This window comes from Sinocyclocheilus grahami, unplaced genomic scaffold, assembly GCF_001515645.1.
Source record: "Sinocyclocheilus grahami isolate Dianchi unplaced genomic scaffold, SAMN03320097.WGS_v1.1 scaffold433.1, whole genome shotgun sequence".
In the NCBI taxonomy this organism is placed as follows: Eukaryota; Metazoa; Chordata; class Actinopteri; order Cypriniformes; family Cyprinidae; genus Sinocyclocheilus; species Sinocyclocheilus grahami.
This window is the reverse complement of record NW_015505612.1, coordinates 613,982-638,610: the sequence shown is the minus strand read 5'-3', so window position 1 is coordinate 638,610 and position 24,629 is coordinate 613,982. Positions and strand designations below refer to the sequence as shown.

The window sequence follows — 24,629 nt, the reverse complement described above, 5'->3', positions numbered from 1 at the left end:
TTACATAGAAAGTATACATTTTTGCATAGAATTCATAACTATGACAAAGTTTTTGTTATCACTTTATATCTCATAATTTCAACTTTTTATGTCATAGTTATAACCTAATATGTCATAACGTCCACTTGTCATAATTATGACTTTTTATGTCGTAATTTAGACTTTTGTCATAGTTATAACCTATTTTGTCATGATTATGGAGGAACTTACAGCCTATATTTTTTTGAGATAATACTATGACAAAAAGTCAATTTTATGATTTTTTTTTGTCATAACTACGAGTTAGTATCTCATAATTTCAGCTTTTTATATCATAATTGTAACCTAGTATGTCATAATTTCAACTTTTTATGTCATAATTATTAAGGAATTTACAGCCTAAATGAGTTTCAGACACTCAGTCGACCCTACAGCCTAAAATAATGTCATCTTTTACTACACAGACTTTAAGATATTTCTGTCAAGGAGCAACATTTGTTCAAATGTTTTTAAATATTAAAATGCATCTGTTGATCTGTATCTGAAGCTCAGGTCCACAAAATAACTTTTATTATTAATGGCTTGTGAATGTCATTTCAAGTTTATTTTAAATGATTAGTAGGGTTTTACCATTGTGTTTGGAAGGGATGTATTGTGGGATATTTTCTAAATGCGACATATACTCACAGGGTCGCCTCTGGGCCCTCTGTTACCACGGGAACCTTGTTCACCTTTCTCACCAGGTGTGCCCTGTAACAGAAAAACACATCAATTCAGATCGCCTGCATATCTTGACCATCACATATCTTGACCATCACATATATAAAATGCAAAAAGACCCACATCTGCAAACAGCATGAAACACAACCATTCACACGTCAAGCTACTAAGACAGAAGTAAATATAAATGCTTGGTTACTTTTTCTCCTCCTGTGCCATCTGGTCCTGGTGGTCCCTAAAAAGAACAAAGAAACTGTTAGATAATACTAAAAGCAGGTCTGTCACCCATTAGTACATTGCATGTTTAGAATCCAAGTCTTTAAAAAAGTGACAAAAAGAGTAAGAACACTTACGTCATCTCCTCTCTCCCCTTTATCGCCATTGACGCCACGAGGACCCCTGTCTCCCTGAAACAACAAACAATGGGATTGCAGATAAGCCAATGTCCTTTAAAATTAGTTATAATGTAAAAAACCCAAGTCAAACAACAGCATTAGTAAATCATAACTAACCTATGTCAAGGGTTATGTTACATTTACCAGCCAAATAAAAGTCATAAAACTATATTTAATGCAAGATCAAAATCCTCTGTACCTTCGCCCCTGAAGGCCCATAGTTTCCAGGTCTTCCTGGTTCACCGTCTCTGCCAGGATCTCCCTGAAATCAAACACAGAAGATATGTTTTTAAAGATGTTTTCCTGCTTGAAATGATTCATAATATGGTTATATCACAAATTATATCTCTTTAAGACAACACTCAAGTATCTAGCGTCTCAGATGTTTTCCTGAGAAAATGTCTATGTCTCAAATTGTGCTTAGATTTGCCAAAATAAAGTCAGCAATCAAAAATCAGAGGTCTTAGTATAAACTTGTAATTCTCAACAATAGTCCTCAAGGATGGATGTTTTTTTTTTTTTTTTGGATTTAGCAAGGATGCATGAAATTGATCAAAAGTGACTGTAAAGACATTGTTTCACAAGATTTCCATATAAAATAAAAGCTGTTCTTTTGAACCTTATATTTATTAAAGAGTCCTGTTTCCACTAAAATATTAAGCAGCACAACTGTTTTTAACATTGATAATGGTAAGAAATGTTTCCTGAGCACCAAATCAGCATACCGTGACAGGAATAAATTACATTTTAAAACAGATTAAAATAGAAAACAATTATATTTTAAATTTTAATAATATTTCACAATATTACTGTTTTTACTGTAATTCTTTTTTTTTTTTACTTTGATCAAATAAATGCAGCCTTGATGAGCATAAGAGACTAAGAGCTCTTATTGATGTCTGATCTTGATTTCTAACTTAATCTAAATTTTAAAATCAACCTTTCATTCTTATCCCTTACTCTTTTTCCTTTAAGTCCATATTGTCCGGGATCTCCTTTAGGACCTGGATCTCCTTGGAAGCCCTACCAGATTAAATAAAAATTCTTTATGAATAAAGGAGAAGAACACACAACCAGATATCCTACATTTCTTTTAGTATATTCTTTACTACAGAATGTAAACAAAGTACAAACACTGTGCAGAGTTGTGAGAGCAGCTTGGATGTCAAATTTGATAAATGTTTGGCTGCTCATAAGGCAAACATCCCACGTCCTGGTCTCCAGATGCAGGCTGAGTAGAAACAGCTGCTCCTAAAACTGACTGACAAACTGTCCAGCCTATGAGCATTGCTTAAAGGGCCGGTATCATCTACAGTCCTAGTGAGGTGATGTTTTATAGGCGAATGAGAGCCAACTTCTCAGTCAATTAGATTCTGATATCTAAACTTGTAGATCTATAACTTCATCTAGAAATCTCAAATGCATCTGGATCAACAGAAGCTCAAATGCATCTGGATCAAAGTAATATGATGTGGACATGCAAACATGCACTCAGCTGATAGACTGTCATGGGAGTCCATGAACATGCAAAAGCCCTGTAAACACTTACTGAAAGTGAGTACAAGTATAAAACCTGCAACAAATTTCATCTTATATATCCTATATATATATATATATATATAATTTCATCCTATAAGTATATGTATGCACAAAAGGAACATCTGGCAAACAAATAAGATTTATAAAAATATATTTTTGCACTCTAACCTGTGCAAATTTCGTTTTTAAACCCCAGTTAGCAGATTTATAAACATGCACGCACAAGTGTAATTCCCTACCCAGAATATTAATAATAGATACTTTGTTTTGAGTACTAGAATATTACAATTAATATATAGCTTGATCATGACTACCTCTGATTTAATTATGGCTTATCCATGGTTAAAAAAGTGCAGACGATGCACACTTTTTTCCCCTTAAAAATTACATATTTTTGACAGATAATAGTTGTACTTACATCTGGCCCCGGTGACCCTTTGCAGCCAGGAAGGCCTGAGAATCCCAGCTCACCCTATGAAATATAATACAAACACACAAAACATAAACACTCTTCTTCATGGTGGGAGTCAAACACCCTGAACTGCACGTAATTACCTCGAGGGTGACACCATGCAAAGAAAGAGTAAAGAAATAAAGTACTAAGGAAAGACATTACAAATCAAGATTGCATGCAATGGAGACCGAAAATAACAACAGAAACAGATACATGTTGTAAATCACAAGTTTTACTGTGAACTCAGATGAATCATGAACAGATGGGGGAGTGAAGTTAAGGGACAGTGACTTGTTGAGTGGAAAATGCCTTGGAAAGAGTTACAGTACAATGTTGAGAACTAATAGAGGAGCAAATCGACTCAAGGATGAAGAAGTAGTGAAGTCAAGGGTCAGAGACACTAGACTAGGCTGTTTTCCCAAAGGGCAGACACACTTAAGAAGCGACAGACATGAAAGCAGAAATGGGATAAGTGTCAGAAAAACAAGAGAGATGGCCATGCCATGTTTTCGGTGTCTATTGTTCACATACTGTTAACCTGAAATCTGACACAGGATACCAAAGAAAGCAGCACAGGAAGATGAGAGAGAAATAACGTCAAATCTAACAGCAGTGTATTATTTGTCAATATTCAATTCATTTAATCATCCTCATGTAATTTCAAACCAGTTTTCAACTTTTGTTTAACACAAAGGGAGTTATTTTGCAGAACATCCACGCTGCTTTTTCCTGCACAGTGAAAGTCAATGGGGATGCGGCGCTGTCAAAAAAGCAAATAAAAGACGTACCATACAATTTGTGCACTATATATTCCAAATCTTCTAAACGCCATTTGATAGCTTTGTATGAAGGACAAATCAAAATGTAAAGCATTACTAAAAATCCTTGAACTATCATTTGTTAATTTGACACTGCCATCACATGACTGTACATGAACACACACAAAATTTGAAAACTATGGAAGGTTTGAAAACTATCGGAAGATTTTCTGATTTAAATAATCTAATTTTCAGTCTCATCGCTTTAAAATGTAGTCATATAAGCCATTTTATTCACACTTATGATCGTTTAAAGTCATCCTCAGACCTTGATGATCCCTGACTCCATTCGCTCTTAATATATGGGAAATAGCAGCAAATTTTATGCAAAATTTCAAATTTTTTGGTGCATGGAAGAAGAAAATATATAAAGGTTTGGTACATTTTTAGGTGCACTATCCCTTTAAAATGCTGTTTTTGTGTCATATAGGAAGAGGACATCAGCACTTACCTTACGTCCATCGACGCCATCAAGACCATGACGACCTTTGTCTCCCTAAAAGTAGGATTGGGTTTCAATTCAGCATGATAAACAACTGGTAAAAACTGGCAAAACTGAATAAATAAAGAGAATGCTAATAAATAAGCTCACCTCGAAGCCTTTATGACCTCTCCCTCCCTACAGATAAAACACAAGTGTATTTGTGATGTTTAGCAATTCCAGAATAAATTATGAGAGAAAATAATCAACTGCAGACTCTTAGAATGTGCTTTTGATTAAAAAAATTTAAAAATGTCTGTCGAATCAGCAAGGAAGCTCTGTCTCTTTTACCTTATCACCTCTTATTCCTTGGTCTCCCTGGAAGGAAAGGAAAATAGTATGGATTATCGTTTCAGCAAGTGCGCACAAATCAACTGTAATATCAACAGAATGTAAATATTTGTGAGAGAGAGCGGAAGACAGACCTTCATTCCTTGGTAACCGACTGGACCGGGATCACCAGGACTTCCCTAATAGGAGAAGAAAAGAAACATCAGAGAGAAATGCCAAACATAATTTTGCTGGATATTGTAGTGACATAAATAACTAACGCAGAGATATTTGCTAATATGGCTGCCCTGAAACCTACAGTGACAATATTAACAGGCCTTAAGTGAGGATAAACAAGGATAAAGCCAGATTCAAGTCTCAGATTGTATCTTTAACCAAAATATTCCTACAGGGCTTTAGGGGGTCAACTGTATGCTGTGATTATTGTTATGTCGACACAATCAGCGTTTGCTGTTAAATAATAGAATAGCTGGCTCAGTCACCATTTGCTGTTTAATAGCATAGCTGGATGCTTCCCAGTGTGTGTGCTTCTTTCATGACACTTCCAAGGACTAAATTTCAGAAGACATCCTTACAAACATAGTAAAACTGTATGCATGTTTCAGACAGGAAGTCCACCAGCAATTTCAGAGAAAAAAAAACTAATTTTAACAGATCGTTGAAATCGTAACAGCTGCAGAAGATGAAAGACCTCGGGGTCAGTCGAGGGTTTTGCTTTGATTGGATTATCAACAAAGAAATCCAGGGACACATGGAACATTTATTCGACACAATGATCTCATAGCCATATGAAAAGTATTAATCAGCACAATAATAGGCACATACAATTGACTTTTTACCTGACAGCTGTATATTTTGACTTCATTCTAAAGGTGCGGACATATTTATTGTTCTTCAACAAATTTTTGAAGAACAATAAATCTACTAATTTAAATAGAATATTTACCGAATCTACACAATCAGGAATTTTGTGTGAGGGTGAAAAATTTCCTCATGCAGATTTCGCAGCGTTGATCATGCATATTTGCTATGTTGACCAACAAAAAGCTTCTTGGTTTGAAAGTGATTTCAGTGTGAGCGGTGCTTTATACAGTCCATCTTTACACTATCGACAATAGACAATAAACCTTTTTTGCTAATGCTAATGTGACCGCACCTTTAGTATACTGTGTATAGCCCATTTACACCAACAGTGATAACTATAACGATAACTATATTAGCGTCCACATCAACCATGATTTTATTCCGTTTATTATAAGTGTGCAGTGCCGTTTTGTCATCTGCCGGTTTAAATGATTGAGCTTTTTAAAGATTTTAAGTATTCTGATTGGCTGTCAATGTTTTGTAAAATTGTTCTGAAAGTTATTCCAATGATATTGTTTCTCTGTTTTTATCTCTATTCTCATAGAATTAGAATCATTTAAAACTTTGACTTGTAAATGGACTTTTAGATGTGAGTTATGACACCTCACTTCTATTAAATCTGTAAAAATAAACTAGATTCTTTAGAAATTTTTGATTTTTTTTGGCATCTAATCATCTGCAAGCTGGAAATCATAGGTCGACAAGTTTGGTGCCAAAGTTTAATACTTAAGATTAAGAGGTTTAGGTTAAATCCCTACATCTAAATATGAGCAAGTTCAGCATTATAATTGATCCCAAGTGTTTTCTGGATCAGAAACAAAGTGGAGGAGCACAGAAATTTCAGATGTACTCCTGCAAACACCCACTATCACTTCTGAACAGGAGCATATCTAAAAGCAGATGCTTACCTGAGCTCCAACATCACCTTTCTCTCCCGGCATGCCTGGTCTTCCAGCTTCTCCCTGCAGAAAAAGAAAAGGTTAGGTCACAGTCATCTGTGCATGCTGATAGTGAATTAAACGTGAATACTTGTAACATTTCATAGGAATACACAGGTGCTTTCTATGCATATGGATGAAGAAGCAACATAAAGACATAAAAAATATATTTTTTTTTAATACTCACTTTTTGTCCTAAGTCACCAGGTGCTCCGACAGGGCCGACAGGGGCCTGTGAAAATATTGCATGAAACATTTAGAAACAGAAAACATTCATACAAGATGTTTGAATGGATTAGACAAGTAATGTTACTTACGTTGCAGTCAAAGGAGCAGCACTGAAAGAAAAGATTAAGAAGACAATTAATATCCTAATGTACAAAGTAAAAATTAGTGTTGCATTAAATGTGCAAAAGCTATGGAAAAGCCACATACCACATCCTTTGTTTCATTTGTCTAGAATGAAAATCAAAAAAGGGGGAGAGGACAACATTAGACAAAATCTACACACACAATTGCTTTTTTTTTTTTTACATTTTTACATTACATTGTTCATTTGTTTTTTTATAAGATTGCCACTGTTAGATCTCATATCTCACTTCCCTCTGTTGATCCATCTATCACTAGCATGTGCTCTGCTGTTTTTAACACGTGTCTCTTTCTTCTTTGAGAGATATTATTGGTAAAATGAAACCAGAATTTTACACATGCAATAATGGAACCATTGATCAAAAAGTCAAATTTGGACAGCTTGGTTCTCGCCAATTTCAGACCTATATCAAAACGGCCATTCCTGTCCAAAGTATTAGAGAAGGTTATATTTATACAATTGCAATCTTTTCTAGATCTACATGGGTTTAAGGAAGTGTTCCAATCTGGTTTTAAATCCTGTCATAGCACTGAAAGTGCACTTGTCAAAGTTTTTAACAACCTGTTACTAGCCACTGACTCAGGTGATTATGCTGTTCTCTTGCTTTTAGAACTTACGGCTGCATTTGACACGGTAGGCCTTAAAGGGGTCATATGATGTTGCTAAAAAGAACATTATTTTGTGTATTTGGTGTAATGAAATGTGTTTATGCGGTTTAAGGTTATTTAAACATACTGTAAATTATTGTTTCTCCTCTATGCCCCACCTTTCTGAAACGTGTCGATTTTTACAAAGCTCATCGTTCTGAAAAGCAAGGTGAACACTGATTGGCCAGCTATCCAGTGTGTTGTGATTGGCCGAATACCTCAAGCGTGTGACGGAAATGTTACGCCCCTACCATACTGTGATGCCCTGTCCGGCCGTAGCGACGAGACAAAAACATTAAAACCCATTATAAATGAGGCATTTGTTGCATCCAGTGGGGACATAATTACGGATTATAATGACTTATACTGTCTTTTTACACGTTGCACCGCGCGTAAACATAAAACCATGTCTGCATTTGTGATCGGAGAAATGACAAACAACAAGCGCTACTCTACACTGCTCAAAACTCGCGTTTGAATCATCAGTGGCAAATCCTTTAAATATAAAAACTTGCTTACAGGCTGTGAGTCAGAACAGCCGGCATTGTAGTCTACTCTCCCAGGATCAGGAAACAGTCCTCCATAAAATGTGCTGCACACATCTGAATATTTGAGTTGAACTGTTCTGGAACAGTGTTGTAAATACAACTTAACCACTGATTTCTAGTTGTGTTCTCTTTTGGAAGGCCAAACAAAGTAGTTTCGCATTCACAACAAAACACACAGCGTCACACACAGCGGGCTTGAGAACGGTGCGGCCGGCGGGCTTACGGCAACCACATGTGACGACCCCGAGGATATCGTCCTCTTTTGGAAGACCAAACAAAGTAGTTTCGCTTTCACAACGAAACACACAGCGTCTTCACGACATGGCGGCAGCAACAATACTACAGCGAGAATAAAAGTTATGCCTTCTTTCTTTGTGTGAACATTTGGGCGGTGTTATACAAATCTTTCCACATTGTGACGTAGACATCTGTGGGCGTGTTAAAACGAGCCGTTTTAGGTAGGTGTGGTTGACTCTTAACTTTTATAAAGAATATCTCTTCGGATATGAGACTTTAGTCTTTGCAACTTTACAGATCTTCTTTATGCACCAAGAGCTTGTAACACTTCAAAGAGAAAGGAAAAATATGACCCCTTTAAGATCTTGATTTCCCACTTAGAACATTGTGTTGGGATTAAGAGTACTGCTTTGGAGTGGTTTAGATCTTATTTGTACTTATTTGACAGAAGTTTTTCTGTCCGCCTTGGAGATTTTGTGTCCTATTCAGGATCCCTCTCGTGTGGAGGTTCCTCAAGGTTCCATTCTTGGGCCTATCCTGTTCTCTTTATATTTGCTTCCATTAGGGTCAATTTGTAGGAAGTATGGCATCTCATTTCATTGTTATGCAGATGATACACAACTTTATTTGCCTTTAAAACGGAAAGATGCAAAGTCCTTAGCACTATTGTTGGACTGTCTTGAAGATATTAAACCTGGTTGGCCTTAATTTATTTAAAGTTCAATGAAGAAAAGACAGAAGTTGTGGTATTTGGATCCGGGGATGCTCGTGATTCTTCTTATCTGGATCTTGGTGCTTTAAAACCATATGTGAAGCCCAATGTAAAAAACCTGGGTGTCATTATGGACAGTGACTTCAAAAACAACTGGATAAACAGATTAATTCAGTAATTAAAGTTAGTTTTTCCAGTTGATTATTCAAAGTCAAGCCTTTTCTGTCTTTTAATGACTCCGAAAGAGTTATACGTATTTTTATTTAGATATTTATTTAGATAGATATTTATTTATCGCCTGGATTACTGTAATGCCCTTTATGTGGGTATTAGCCAGGCCTCCCCAACATGTTTGCAGATGGTACAGAATTCTGCCACTTGTTTGTTAACAGCAACGTGCAAGCAAGGACATAGTATGCCAATACTGGCCTCCTGTTCATTTTAGAATTGATTTTAAGATTTTGGTTTTAGTATTTAAATCACTAAATGGACTAGCACAAAGATATCTTTCTGATTTAATAAAGTTACGTTCTACGTCAAGAGCACATCATGCTGAGCATTTACTTTTGGTTGTTCCTCGAACAAGGCTAAAAACTAGGGGGGACAGTGCTTTTGCATTGACAACCTCCAAAACTTTGGATTAATTTGCCATTTCTACTCTTTGGCATTTAACACAGTATGAGAGCAGGTTTTATGATTGTTTTGGTCTTATGTTTGTTTTTATGTGTTTACTGTTTTTAGTTGAGGATGCTTGTACAGCACTTTGGTAAACACTTGTTTTTTTAAAAGTGCTTTATAAATAAACAATGATTTTTTTTTCAAAATCAACAAACATTGATTTTGAATTGTCATAAGCTCTAATGTCTTGCTTACAATAGCTGTCATTGTTGATGGCGCACAGATAAAGGAAGTTCAGTTTGTTGAAATTCCCTCTGCACTGAGCTCATGTGTTAAGTGAAAATTGGATTTAAAAAATAAATGCTGCATTGAGCCTATAAACTAGAATCAATTTAGCAATATACACTACCATTCAAAAAAAATGGGGTTAGTACAGTTTTTAATATTTTTTGATACTCTTATGCTCACCAAGGCTGCATTTATTTAATCAAAAAGTCTTGCTTACAATAGCTGTCATTGTTGATGGCGCACAGATAAAGGAAGTTCAGTTTGTTGAAATTCCCTCTGCACTGAGCTCATGTGTTAAGTGAAAATTGGATTTAAAAAATAAATGCTGCATTGAGCCTATAAACTAGAATCAATTTAGCAATATACACTACCATTAAAAAAAAATGGGGTTAGTACAGTTTTTAATATTTTTTGATACTCTTATGCTCACCAAGGCTGCATTTATTTAATCAAAAATAAAGTAAAAACAGTAATTTTGTGAAATATTATTACAATTTAAAATAACAGTTTTATATTATAATATATTTTAAAATGTAATTTATTCCTGTGGTGCAAAGCTAAATTTTCAGCATCATTACTCCATTCTTCAGTGTCACATGATCCTTCAGAAATCAATCTAATAAGCTGATTAGCTGCTCAAAAAACGTGTCAATATTATCAAAATTGAAAACAAGTTGTGCTGCTTAAAACCAGTATATTTTAGGATTCTTTGATGAATAGAAAGTTCAAAATAACATCATTAATTTGAAACAGAAATCTTTTGTAAAATGATTGTATTAAAAGAAAAAAAAAATACTGACCCCCCCCCAAAAAAACTTTGATTGGTAGTGTAAATAGTTAAAGGTACACTTTATGTTTATGCCAGTGTAATCTTTTCTCAAATAAACATTTAATCATGCAATTTCAAGCAAAGTTTCTAAATAATTTTTCTTCAGGCAAATCAATTCTGAATGTGTTTGGGTCAGTCCAACCCATAAATCCACAGGAAAATCATATAGAAAGTTCAAAATAACATCATTAATTTGAAACAGAAATCTTTTGTAAAATGATTGTATTAAAAGAAAAAAAAAATACTGACCCCCCCCAAAAAAACTTTGATTGGTAGTGTAAATAGTTAAAGGTACACTTTATGTTTATGCCAGTGTAATCTTTTCTCAAATAAACATTTAATCATGCAATTTCAAGCAAAGTTTCTAAATTCTTTTTCTTCAGGCAAATCAATTCTGAATGTGTTTGGGTCAGTCCAACCCATAAATCCACAGGAAAATCATATATACATATATACAAATAAACATCCTTGTTGTGGTGAGTTTGTGTTACGACACTCACAATCATGTTGACGATGGAGTTTATAGTGGCCATTTGTGAGGAGCGGGACTTGTCTGCAGCGGTGAAGTTCTGTCTGTAGTTTACATCTGTGGCAATGACAGAGAGTCTGGTGTACTGAGAAGACAATTGAAAGAAAAGGGAAACATTATTGCTTGTCCAAATACATTTGCATGAGAAAAAAAAAAGTCTCTTTCTCACCAAAAACATCACATGTTGTGTATTCTTGTGTGGCCAGACTTTTGACCATCGGTTTGTCTATTCCACACTGCTGCTTATTATAGTCGCCCACTTACACAGGAAAAATATGTCTGATTTATTGCTAGGTTGCAGTTTTTATATAGTTTACTTGCTATGTGTTTTAAATAAAACTCAGAAATAATAATGTGTGTGTGTGTGTGTGTGTGTGTGTGTGTGTGTTTGAGTATCATAATCGATGCATCAGACTTCTTTTATGGATCATATGATATGACAGAGGAGAACATGGTGCTCAAACTTGAGAAAGAATGAAAATCAGTTTCATTCAGAGGCCCAAACTGAGTAAAAATATGCAGTTTGGTTCAGTTACTGATTTATTTTTTAATTGTGATAGCTTGTAGTGCAAATCAGTGAGATTTTTATAACAGTATAGCAAACTACTTACATAAAATATCAGTTCTATATCTCCCAATAATACAGTCAAACCAAAAATTTATTCAGACACCTTCAACATTTCGCACATTATCACAGTTTATTCGCTATAGTTTAGAAAAATAAAATATGACAAAAACTTGACAAGAGAGTTAAACTGTGTCAGAACAAATTCATTGTGATAATGTCAGATAACAATTAAGCAAAGCCTGGTCAGGTCAAAGTGTCTAAATAATTTTTGGTCCACTGTATGAAGAATTTTTGGGTATAATATGTCACAGTTTACTTTATTTTGCTGTCCTCACCTACATAAATGAACTTTATTGTCCTGCACCCACTAGTAAAACTAATATCAAAAATTATATCTGGTGTCTGAATAATTTTTGGTTTGACTGTATGTATTAGTAAAATTATATTTAAATGCTTAGGTTTATGATCAAAGCTCTGTAGTTTTTACTGTGGGGGGCAAAACATATAATGCAATGCAATACAATGATGGTCAAGAGATGGATAAATAAATGTTCCTCTAAAGGCTGATGGATCAGATTTGATTTTTTAACATGATTTTTCTAAAAAATAAATAAATAAATAAACCAAATTTGCTTCAGTACAGTATATGTTCATCTTGAAATATACCAAGAATATTGAAGTTGCACAAAAATCAGTAAAGATTTTACCTTTACCTTTCATTTTGGTTTAATTGAACTGCATCTGGTGGTCTAGAGGCTGAGCTTACTAAAGTCACACAGTGTCTACCTAAAAACTCATTGTATGCTTCAATCGTATATGTATACATGTCAGAAAATGTCATGCAATGCACTTCAAATCCAAGCAGCATCTATTATTTGTACGGTACCTCCTGGTCAGGTGAGATGGCCACAGCGAACACTTTGATAGAGTGTTGTCGTGCCTCATTGGCAGCCTCCTGGACCCCACCACATGGCTCCTTGTAGCCAGTCACAGGGTGACCATCCGTGACCACCACAATGTACTTATTCTCATGATAATGGGTGCCCCTGCAGGCAGATGCATGTGGCTATTTACACGCAATGTGACATGCAATGGCCATTTGTAAAATATTACATTTTAAAATGCATATGCAGTTTTAAGTAATGCCAAAAAATGTACATACGTTCGGAGTAGCTCAGAGATACCCTCCTTGATGGCACAGTCAGTGTACGTTCCTTTGCCGATGTATTTGATTTTGTCTATGGCAGCCTTCAGCTCAGAACGCTTTGTTTTCAGGTCAACTAACCCCATCACCAGCTCGGTGTCGTCACTGTAGTGCAGCGCTCCAGAGTTCCAAGTCACATCGCGATTACATTGCTGTGGTCTGGCAACAACACAACAGATATGATCAAATTAAATTTGTAGAAAAGCAATAAAGTAAAAATTTACTCATTATTAAAGGTGCACTAAAAAAACATTTGTTTGCTGGCTGATACAACAGTACTGAGCAAAGTTATTATCATTAACTAACTAAAATAAAACAAACTATTAAAAACTGAATAAAGCTGAAATAAATTATAAATATTAAATGCCTTGATAAGTAACTGAAATGAGTTTAAGATGTAGCAGTAAAATTACAAACTGAAAATAAATTAAAACTAGAACAGAACTAAAACTAAAATAATAATAAATTAAACATAAATAGTAATATTAAATAATAATAATAATAATGACAAAAGCACATGACAAAATTACTAAAAAGTAAAATTAAAATACAAACTGAAAATATAAAGCTAATTAAAAATATTAATTAAAACTATAACAGTATGTAAAAATGCTAAATAACACAGGTACTGTTATCTCTTGACAGTATAGAAGAATCACACAACTAGAAAAAAGCTAATAAAATTTGTTCACATGATCTCAATATGGCAGCCACCAAAGTGAGGCTCCATTCAATGAACCGGCATTTTCTAGGATATACATTGTGAACCTTTTAAAGCATATGCTAGATATTATACAAATGGATAAATACAGAATTTCTTGGTCAAAGTATTTACAATATATCAATCAGAATATGTCATTTAAAGATAGCATACATGTCTTTCAGCTGATCGATGAACATCTTAGTGAAGTTCTTGATCTGGTTGATGAAAAACTCTGGAGGTTTGGCTCTGAGGGCCACACTTTCAGATGTGTCCAACACAAAGAACAAGTCCACAGGACACTCTGCAGGAAGACAGGAGGAGAATCACAAAATTATCTGTTCTTTATGGGTCTAGTCTATCAGGGTTACGTACTTGACTTAAGGTAAAACATCAGCTAAAAAGCTTCAAATGTGAGCTTGCATGAAAACAGTAAACAGTGTTCACTGTTCATAATGCTATATAAATATTAATTTTCAGTGTTTATTAACTTTCATTTATCACTTCCTAATCATGATAATTACGGTTAGTTAGGAAAAATAATGAGCTCCCCCTATTGGTTGCTAAGAAAGTTCTTGCTCCATTATCAACTTGAGAAATTAGCATCACCTGACCGAAACCCTGCAGTCATGTGATATTACAGGTCATTTGAATACAGTATTAAAGTGTTTGAGATACTGTGTACAGGTATGTTCAGATGAATCCAGATGTAAAATATAAAAGAAATTGCACCAATGTCATTAAATGTTTACCTAATCAAAAAAAAAAACTTAAAAAATCAAAATCCATCTCTTTGGAACAGTTAGATATAATTTTTTCAAAATATATATATATATATTATTATTATTTTTATTTTTTTAATTTAAGCACAGAATATATAGGAGGAATCCATAATATCACTTCCTAATCATGATAATTACGGTTAGTTAGGAAAAATAATGAGCTCCCCCTATTGGTTGCTAAGAAAGTTCTTGCTCCATTATCAACTTGAGAAATTAGCATCACCTGACCGAAACCCTGCAGTCATGTGATATTACAGGTCATTTGAATACAGTATTAAAGTGTTTGAGATACTGTGTACAGGTATGTTCAGATGAATCCAGATGTAAAATATAAAAGAAATTGCACCAATGTCATTAAATGTTTACCTAATCAAAAAAAAAACTTCAAAAATCAAAATCCATCTCTTTGGAACAGTTAGATATAATTTTTTCAAAATATATATATATATATATATATATATTATTATTATTATTTTTTTTTTAATTTAAGCACAGAATATATAGGAGGAATCCATAAATGTGGCCCAAACCAAGGCCTTTCTTGCAAAGAAGCACAAGGGTTCTCCAAAATCATAAGTTGCATCTCAACAAATAATTCACTACCCTCATTTCCTTTGCATTAAAGCATAATTTTGTTTATTTGTGATGCATCAAAGCATAACAATATCCTGCATATACTTTGAAACAAGCAGCATCACATCATCATCAGGTATCTCCTGATGGATGGATGGATGTCAATTTGCATTGGATAAACCTTTCTATGATTCCATGACATAACTCGCTACTACAGTACACAATACCAAATACTATGATTCGAAATACCTCTATACAACTTCTTATAACGTGTCTATGTTTATTATAACAAAAGAGCAAACGTTAAACACAATAAAAACCCCATATAGTGCAGAATGTTGAATGTCGATCGTTTATTTGCAGTTGCATTTAATATCTGTTTGATATAACTCATATTCGACTTTTACGCACAGAGACAGCAGTAATACCGAAAATGCAAAACATATTTTTCCATTACAAATAAGACAGTCAATGCAACATGAACGGAAAAATATTCATAAGTACCTCTGAAAGAGGGTATTTGGGCATCCTGAGCGAAGATCCCTGCCCAAAGTGCGCACAGCGCGGTCAATATATATCCATTCAGCGCCATAGATCCTGATGTTAACGCACGTTAACCGTGCAAACTGATGTTGAGGGACACACAGAACAGAAGGAGTGATATGATTGCAAATGAAATATGAAAACAGGTTCGGGTGAGATGAAGTAGCGGACAGTGGCACGGTGGTGCGTCCGCTCAGAGCGCAAAGCAAATGAAACGCCTTACAGCAGGAGGGGGGAGGAGGAGGAGCTCGGTTCACTCATATCTACTTCAGGGCTTCATCTGTGCCGCTCTACACCGATGTTAGACCCTGAAACACTTCAAAATATGAGTTATATTCATAATCAAGAAGCACTTTGTGAACATTATTATGTTTAATGTGCCTAATGCAAACCATTTCTGATGTTTGAAGACGCTTTTCTGCACAATGATTATACCACCATTATGCAAAAGAAAAGTAAGAAAATAACTAAAAAGATACATTGCATTCTTAATAATGGCCCATTTTACTTTAATATATTAATTTTATGTTTTAATATATAATTGTATTTTTTTACTTCCATTAATACATTTGACAAACATTTCAAACTGTAATTCAGTCCAGTAGTTTGAAATATCATGAAACTTGAATGAATGCCTTCATATATATTCATATTTGAATGTATATGAAATATTGATATTATTGCTTATGAACGCAAATTCCCAAAATACAACTTTTTTTCTTCTATATAATATATTCTAAAAAAGAATAAATATATTATAATTTATATAGGCTATATATAATTATTGCTACTATTATAAGATCATAATAAATTCGATTTGGGAGAATATATACTTTCGAGAAGATTTTTGTTTGTTTGTTTTTTTCAATGATACTGACTGTAATACCAGGTTTTATTCCATAAATTAAGTTGTTGTTTTTTTTTTGTAGAAAGTTTGGTTACCTTTGAAACTAAATGGGTAACATTTTGGTGTGTGTGCATGTGAGATGAAGCTCTGCGGTTTTTGGATGGGCAGAAGCAGAAAGATGCTCTGTGTTCTGGAGAGAATGAGCAGAAAGAGTCGTGTTGTCAGGAGAGGTGAGAAGTGTGATGTAGCCTTACCACTCAAAGATACACAGCTTTCAAAAGCTGAGAGGTGAATAGTTTGAGAGAGAGAGAGAGAGAGAGAGAGAGAGAGAGAGAGAGAGAGAGGGAACAACGAATAATCGAGACATCTGAGAATGTCTTTTCTCTTCCAGAGGGGGAGGGTAAAGGTCTTTCCACATCTGCATCTCGTCTACATGTAGACCAACTGATGAGGCCAGAGAGAAAGAATAAAGAGGAACATATGAACGGCAAAAATAACGCCACTCCCTCGTGCGCGTTTGTTTTTGAAAGAGAAACAGCGCCACCCATGTGCGGATTTTAATATATCACACTGTATTAATTATTTTAGAAAAAACATGAGACCAAGCTTTGCTCAATTTTGGCTCACTGAGATCTTATCATGCTTTTTCATACTTCTCTGTAGTTGAATGTTTGCATTCCCTTTCTTCTACAAAAATGAAGGTCAGTTGTGTGGCTCATTGTAATATGTGTGTGTGTGTGTGTGTGTGTGTGTGTGTGTGTGTGTTATAATGTATTAATGTATTGTATTATTATAATGTGTTAAATGTCAATCACAATTTCAAATTAGAAAAAGCAACAAGAATGATTCGCTTCAAATGTCTTCTGCCAATTTGAGGGCTAAAAATGAAACGAACAAGGCTGGTTACACATGTCTTACTTAAACAATTAAAAAACATATTGGTCGACCACTAATCTGAATATTGCATGGGACGGGTTCCACCATAATGGTTACAGGCCTAATGCCTCTGGTTTGAGATCTTTATCATGAAGCTGCTGTAAATCAACACACCAGATGTTGTCATTGATTGAGATAAATGATGATCTATACCTTTGTGTTCATACACTTTTCTAGAACGGTGACAGGATCACAGTGGAACAGTATTTCACTTGGCCCGGAACAGTGAATATCTGGAGTTCATAATTCATCATTCATAAGAATTATGCTTTGCGTCTGGTTTAATGTCTCCCATTAACACTACAGTAAATTTAAGATGACACTCTGGAACACTATAATTGCAACATCGTGAGTGAAGAACGACATCAACATTCATTCGCGTACACAACAACAGACTCGCATACACGCATGTGAAAGGATGTGGAAACATCTAACTGCTTTGAGAGAGTCCAAGCAAGAGCAGCTATGTTTTAAAACTGGGAAAGAGTGACAGTAACGTGAAGACACTACAATCATTGTACATCTAGCAGTGTTGCATAAAATAGAGGAGGTAAAAAGGCAGTATGGTTCACCAATAGAGGAATATTGTTTTCCTCTCACTGTCCGTATTGAACACTGCATGAGCTGGAGCATCACAGAGTCACACAGGGTGGTCCCTAGGTAAACCTAGTCATGGTTCTTTACATAAAAAAAGTACTGTGGTGGTACTATGGTACTATAAGTTACTATGTGCAAAAAATGAGGTAATATCGTGCTTCAAAAAGTGAGGGTTAAAGTGTTAAATGGGATGTTTACTATATATTTTGGATCAAAATAGTTGCCTGGTGGCAACTGATGGGAAATGGGTGTTTTCTCCCACTCAAGAAAGGATTCATCACCAAATGAATACCCTGGCCTTCCTTACCAGATCTGGATCCAAATAGAAAAGAAAGCCTGTGAGATTTCCATGGGATGAGATCGTAAGCTCTTGAGAATTGCCCCAAGCACATTTGAATACAGATTCCAGTTTTATTAGAATTATGAAAACTTTTATAGCATGTGCATCAAACCGAATGATGAAGGAGTTACGTTATACAATAAAATCCAAAGTAATCTATGTGGATAAGATCATTACTTATATTGCACAAGAATAATTCTGCCCCATTTCCTCTAGTGATTTAAGACTTTATGATAGTGAACAGATGTTGTCACACGGTTTTGCAGATGTTAGATCACCTACACATGTTGTAGGAATATGGATAGTTTAAATCAGGTGATATGTGGCTGTGTTAATGAGAAAACAAACTGATCCCAGACTGCACAGATGCACGTTAGTTTCATCTCCTGTTTTATGCTTCAGCAAAACCATGATGAAACCTTACTCGGCTTTTCCAAATCATGTGATCATGTGACAGGCCGAAGCAGGCACATTATTACAGCGCTGTAAAGTCTGGAAAACACATTAGTACAAAAACACCTGTTAGGAGAGAAGAAGCAAAGCCTACAGTCATTACAGAGAGAACAATTTAAAATGAACTGCAATTACTATTACTAATACATAAGGATAAACTCTAAACCCTGACTCTTCCTTTTGTTTGTGCTGTGGATGACAGCTCAAATCTTGATGAGGAGGTGTGATATTACTAATCAATCATACTTGGTCTGGTGAACAATAAAATGGGTGGAGAAACAGACTTACTTTATAGAAGGGACTGGAGCAATTTCTAGAGATCAGAATATTGTGGTGACTTGAAGGACGAGTCTTCATTCCTTTGGACAGGAAGCAAAGCCCTAGCAACCACCCAGAACATCCTAGCAACCACAGAACAAGTTAAAAACACTTGTATAGCAAAACGTATAGCAAAACCGTAGCATCATGATGGCAGCTGTATAGGAGAGAAAAAAACCCACTTACAATTTCTTTTGAAAATGTAAAAATCCAGTGAAAAATATTCAGATATACTATTTACACTATACCATTCAAAAGTTTGGGGTCGGAAAGATTTAATGTTTTTGAAAGAAACCAAGGCTGCATACTGTACAATGAACTGTAGTTTTTTAGTTTCATATATTTTAAAATGCAATTTATTCCTGCATGGAAAAGCTGCATTTTTAGAAGTCATTACTGTGTCACATGATCCTTCAGAAATCATTCTAATATGCTGATTTGATGCAAGAAACATTTCTTACTATTATCAATATTGAAAACTTTATATTGATATTTTTTCTCCTAAGATTCTTTAATGAATAGAACGTTTGACAATTTGAAATATTTTTTTGGTAACATTATAAATGTCTTTACTGTCCCTTTTTATCAATTTAATGCATCGAATGAATTGAAGAAATAATTTCTTAATAAATAAATAATGTTGCTTACCCTGAACCTTTGAACAAGTAGTGTATTATATATAAACTATTAATTTTTTTGCACAATGTCTATTATGAAAAGCACTACATAAATGAATTTGACTTGCCTATCTAAAGATTTATCTGTATATTCAAAAATAATGCACATATTTTTTTTATTTCTAGTTATTATCCTGTCATATGCGTAAACATTGAAAAAAACAATTAAAATAGGCCTACATAAAGTGTGAGGCAATACCGTACTGTACATCAAAATAGTGGAATGCACACATTCAATGCTTGCTGAATTTCAGTAGAACAATATCAGAATTCACTTCATTTGTACAATCTGTTCAATTCAATATGTTTATTAATTGTTGAAATTAATCTTATCATTTCTTTTGTGTCCTTGTGTGAGTTTTAGTGAGTTGGGGGGAAATAAACCATAAGCATTGTGAACGGGATCTTGGATAGCAGCTGTTTTTCAGTGCCCAGTCTTTGAGTGTTCACTCAGCATGGTAAGGTATGATGCTTTCACAAGTGTGTCATGGAAAAATGAACACTGCTTAGTTGAAGCTGCACTAAATTAAATCACATCCTGAAGATGTAATGACACTGAAAGAGAGACAGTATGAGAGTAAAATACTTTAGAAAACAGCATTCTGACCACAAGAGCTTTAAATGCCTCCCAGAAGATCAATTTGGAGCAGTCATCAAGGCTTCGCGCTTAAGCTGATTCAACACAGACCTGAGCTGCACTCAACGGCTGCGAGCGCAGTGACACTTCCATTAAAGGGGTCATATGATGTTGCTAAAAAGAAAATTATTTGGTGTAATGAAATGACTTTATGCGGTTTAAGGTTAAAAAACACATTATTTTCCACATACTGTACATTATAGTTTCTCCTCTATTCCCTGTCTTTCTGAAACTCGTCAATTTTTACAAAGCTCATCGGTCTGAAAAGAGAGGTGTGCTGTGATTGGCCGAATACCTCAAGCGTGTGATGGAAATGTTACGCCCCTACCATACTGTGATGCCCTGTCCCGGCCGGAGCGACGAGACAAAAACATTAAAACCAGGGTGCGAACTAAGGGGGAGCTAGGGGGAGCTCGGCTCCCCTTAATGAGACATGGGCTCCCCTGAAAACGGGATTTGTGAAATTTTGGGGGGTCTCAAAAAATATTATTATAAGTTATTTTGACGTGCAATTTCAGTTTTGTGTAATGTGATCATCGTGGATTATTATGTGTAAAATTGCAAAAATATCATTCATTCATGCATGACGGCGATTTAAACCCAATTCACTTCAATAAAGATAACTATACATGCTATTCTTGTCATGAGCATCAAGGTGTGGGGGCGCTGCGGTGCAAATTCCACTCATGTTTAGTACATATTAACTCAAAGATTCGTAGAAAAAAATCGAATTCTGTGATAAGGTAAGGCATGTTATTCGCAATTATGTGTTGTGGCTGGGTTGTTATAGGTCTGCGTGACTCTCGATGTCTTAGGCCTAACTGAACGGAGGAATTATGGTATTCTTCTGTAGCCTGACGACGAGTAACTTTAACCGCTGTTCATGCGAACTCAAAGACAGCCTGATGCTTTGTTTATAGACTATTTGGGGGTGGCTGTTTGTTGTTTCACCTATCAATTTGTGTCAATAAAGTATAATAGGGTAAATCCTGTATAGTGATTTATCCTATATAGTGCTTGCATAAAGCAAGTAGTGCATACACTTGTAGCTGTTATGTACCTTTGTAAGTCATTGTAAGCCCTCTTTTGAGGTCTTCTTTATGCACCAAGAGCTTGTAACACTCCAAAGAGAAAGGAAAAGTTTAAATCGCATCATATGACCCCTTTAATCTTAAAGTGCAGTCTGTCAACCAGATGGATAAAACTGGTGAGTTACTTTGCTCTCTCTTCCGAGCACTGGGATGATGTTTACCGAAAATCTCCATCCGAAGATCCAAAAACAGCATCTATTGATACTTCCACAGAAACAAGGTTGCTCAGCCGAATCACTTCCAGAGAAAGACACTGGACTGCCAATATCCACAAAAACAATGAATATACAACAGCGTATGAGAGCACATTAATGATGAACATCACACATTGAATTCCACTGAAACACATTTCACCAAAAAAAAAAAAGTTTTTGACAGTAAAAGCTAGTTCATGATGAATTACATGGGCAATGATGAGGTTTTCTTAACACAGCGCTCTGTCTGTATGTTTTTGTTCCTGACTGTGTCGACTGCTTTTGATTGGAGATACCTGCAGGAAATGCTTGGAGGAGGGGGGGGAATCAAACGGCTGGCCGAGCCAGGCACTTAACATGATTTAAAAGGTTGATGCTATCTATTTTTTTATTGTTTTTATTTTATTTTTATTGTTTCCACATCCAGAACAACCTCTTCTTTTACGATTGGATAAACTCTGCCCTCTAGTGGACAAGTACGATTTAAAAGGTTGATGCTATCTATTTTTTTATTGTTTTTATTTTATTTTTTATTGTTTCCACATCCAGAACAACCTCTTCTTTTACGATTGGATAAACTCTGCCCTCTAGTGGACAAGTACAGCTCTTTCTATCTATCTATCTATCTATCTATCTATCTATCTATCTATCTATCTCTCTATCTATCTGTCTATCTGTCTATCTGTCTGTCTGTATGTCTGTCTGTCTGTCAGCCCATCTATCTATCTATCTGTCTATCTGTCTGTCTGTCTGTATGTCTGTCTGTCTGTCAGCCCATCTATCTATCTATCTGTCTATCTGTCTGTCTGTCTGTATGTCTGTCTGTCTGTCAGCCCATCTATCTATCTATCTGTCTATCTGTCTGTCTGTCTGTATGTCTGTCTGTCTGTCTGTCACCCCATCTATCTATCTATCTGCCAGCCTATCTATCCATCCATCCATCCATCCATCCATCCATCCATCCATCCATCCATCCATCTATCTATCTATCTATCTATCTGTCTGTCTGTCTGTCTGTCAGATTATTTGCCACACTTAAAAGATTCAGATCATCAAACAAATTTTAATATTACACAAAGATAACCTGAGTAAATATAAAATGCCGTTTTGAAATTATGATTTCATTTATTAAGCGAAAGAAGCTGTCCAAACCTGCCTGGCACTATGTGAAAAAGTAATTGCCCCCTATCGTGAAAAAGTAATTGCCCTCTAAATCTAATAACTGGTTGTGCCACGCTTTGCAGCAACAACTGCAATCAAGTGTTTGCGATAACTGGCAATGAGTCTTTCACATTGCTGTGGAGGAATTTTGGCCCACTCTTCTTTGCAGAATTGTTTTCATTCAGCCACATTGGAGGGTTTTTGAGCATGAATGGACTGTTTAAGGTCATGCCACAGCATCTCGGATTTAAGTCTGGACTTTGACTTGGCCACTCCAAAACCTTAATTTTGTTTTTCTTGAGCCATTCAAAGGTGGACTTGCTGGTGTGTTTTGGATCATTGTCCTGCTGCATTAACCAAGTGTGCTTGAGGTCACAAACTGACGGCCGGACATTCTCCTTCAAGATTTTATGATAGAGCGCAGAAGTCATGGTTCCGTCAATTATGGCAAGTTGTCCAGGTCCTGAAGCTGCAAAGCAGCCCCAGATCATCACACTACCACCACCATGTTTGACTGTCCACTGTTCCAAGCTTTCTCCATTTGTGGATAATGGCTCTGACCGTGTTTCACTGGAGTCCCAAAGCCTTAGAAATGGCTTCATAACCCTTTTCAGACTGATACATGTCAACTGTTTTGATTCTCATCTGTTCTTGAATTTCTTTAGATCGTGGCATGATGTGTTGCTCTTTAAGCATGCTTCACTTTGTCAGACAGGTTCTATTTAAGTGATTTCTTGATTCAACAGGTCTGGCAGTAATCAGGCCTGCGTGTGGCTAGTGAAATTTAACTCAGCTTTCTAAAATAATGTGGTTAATTGCAGTTCTTTCATGATTTAACAGGAGGGGTAATTAATTTTTCACGTAGGGCCACGTAGGTTTGGACAGATTTTTTCCCTTAATAAATGAAATTATAATTTAAAAACGGCATTTTGTATTTACTTGCATTATCTTTGCGTAATATTAAAATTGGTTTGATGATCTGAATCTTTTAAGTGTGACAAATATGCAAAAAATTTTAAAAAACAGGAAGGGGGCAAAAACCATTTCACGGCACTGTATCTATCTATCGATCTATCTATCTATCGATCTATCTGCCGGCCCATCTATCTGTCTATCTATCTATCGGCCCATCTATCTATCTATCTGTCTATCTGCCGGCCCATCTATCTATCTATCTATCTATCTATCGGCCCATCTATCTATCTATCTGTCGGCCCATCTATCTATCTATCTATCTATCTATCTATCTATCTCTGTCTGTCAGTGCAAACTACTTTTTCTGTCAGACCCAATGACTGTGCACTTCTGTTATTTTCTATGTGAACACAGGTTCATGGCCTCTGTATTTGTACTGGATTGTGGACAGTGCAGTTAATTTTTTAACAGAACACATGTTGTTTTCCTACATATTACACAAATCACCATAGGCCGTTACTGACCACCACACAGCTCACACAAGCTTTATGTGTAGAGGCAAAGTGTACTACAGGTTAACCCTGAAGAAGACTTGAAACAGCTGAATAGAAATATCAATCTGGTCATAACTTTTAGAAAAAAATTCTTGCATGAAAATAGCTGTCAAAAACAGATAGCATATACTACTTTTAAGATACTGTGTCCAAAGAGTTTTGAAATGCTGTTGCGTAAAGTATCTTTTAGGGGATTCATAGACATGTTTTTGTCTTAGATGACAAACTAGACATGTATGAGAGCAGTATAAATCAAGCTTATAGAGTGGGCAGAGCAGCAGG

At 35.5% G+C, this 24,629-nt stretch overlaps 1 protein-coding gene across 1 annotated transcript in view; it reads right to left on the bottom strand.

Moving 5' to 3' along the window:
* The window catches only part of col6a1 (collagen, type VI, alpha 1), a 33,462-nt gene extending 17,622 nt beyond the window's left edge, over nucleotides 1-15,840 (bottom strand). The window contains exons 1-19 of the mRNA XM_016233506.1: nucleotides 15,589-15,840; nucleotides 13,904-14,033; nucleotides 12,988-13,188; nucleotides 12,712-12,871; nucleotides 11,229-11,342; nucleotides 6,915-6,935; nucleotides 6,797-6,817; nucleotides 6,667-6,711; nucleotides 6,450-6,503; nucleotides 4,812-4,856; nucleotides 4,678-4,704; nucleotides 4,498-4,524; nucleotides 4,357-4,401; nucleotides 3,052-3,105; nucleotides 2,055-2,117; nucleotides 1,294-1,356; nucleotides 1,053-1,106; nucleotides 899-934; nucleotides 667-729 (exon numbers count right to left, since the gene is read on the bottom strand). Of these exons, the coding sequence (XP_016088992.1) occupies nucleotides 667-729; nucleotides 899-934; nucleotides 1,053-1,106; nucleotides 1,294-1,356; nucleotides 2,055-2,117; nucleotides 3,052-3,105; nucleotides 4,357-4,401; nucleotides 4,498-4,524; nucleotides 4,678-4,704; nucleotides 4,812-4,856; nucleotides 6,450-6,503; nucleotides 6,667-6,711; nucleotides 6,797-6,817; nucleotides 6,915-6,935; nucleotides 11,229-11,342; nucleotides 12,712-12,871; nucleotides 12,988-13,188; nucleotides 13,904-14,033; nucleotides 15,589-15,676 (1,311 nt within the window). The 5' untranslated portion in view covers nucleotides 15,677-15,840. The remainder of the gene's footprint in view (nucleotides 1-666; nucleotides 730-898; nucleotides 935-1,052; nucleotides 1,107-1,293; nucleotides 1,357-2,054; nucleotides 2,118-3,051; nucleotides 3,106-4,356; nucleotides 4,402-4,497; nucleotides 4,525-4,677; nucleotides 4,705-4,811; nucleotides 4,857-6,449; nucleotides 6,504-6,666; nucleotides 6,712-6,796; nucleotides 6,818-6,914; nucleotides 6,936-11,228; nucleotides 11,343-12,711; nucleotides 12,872-12,987; nucleotides 13,189-13,903; nucleotides 14,034-15,588) is intronic.
* Nucleotides 15,841-24,629: the final 8,789 nt, after the last annotated feature.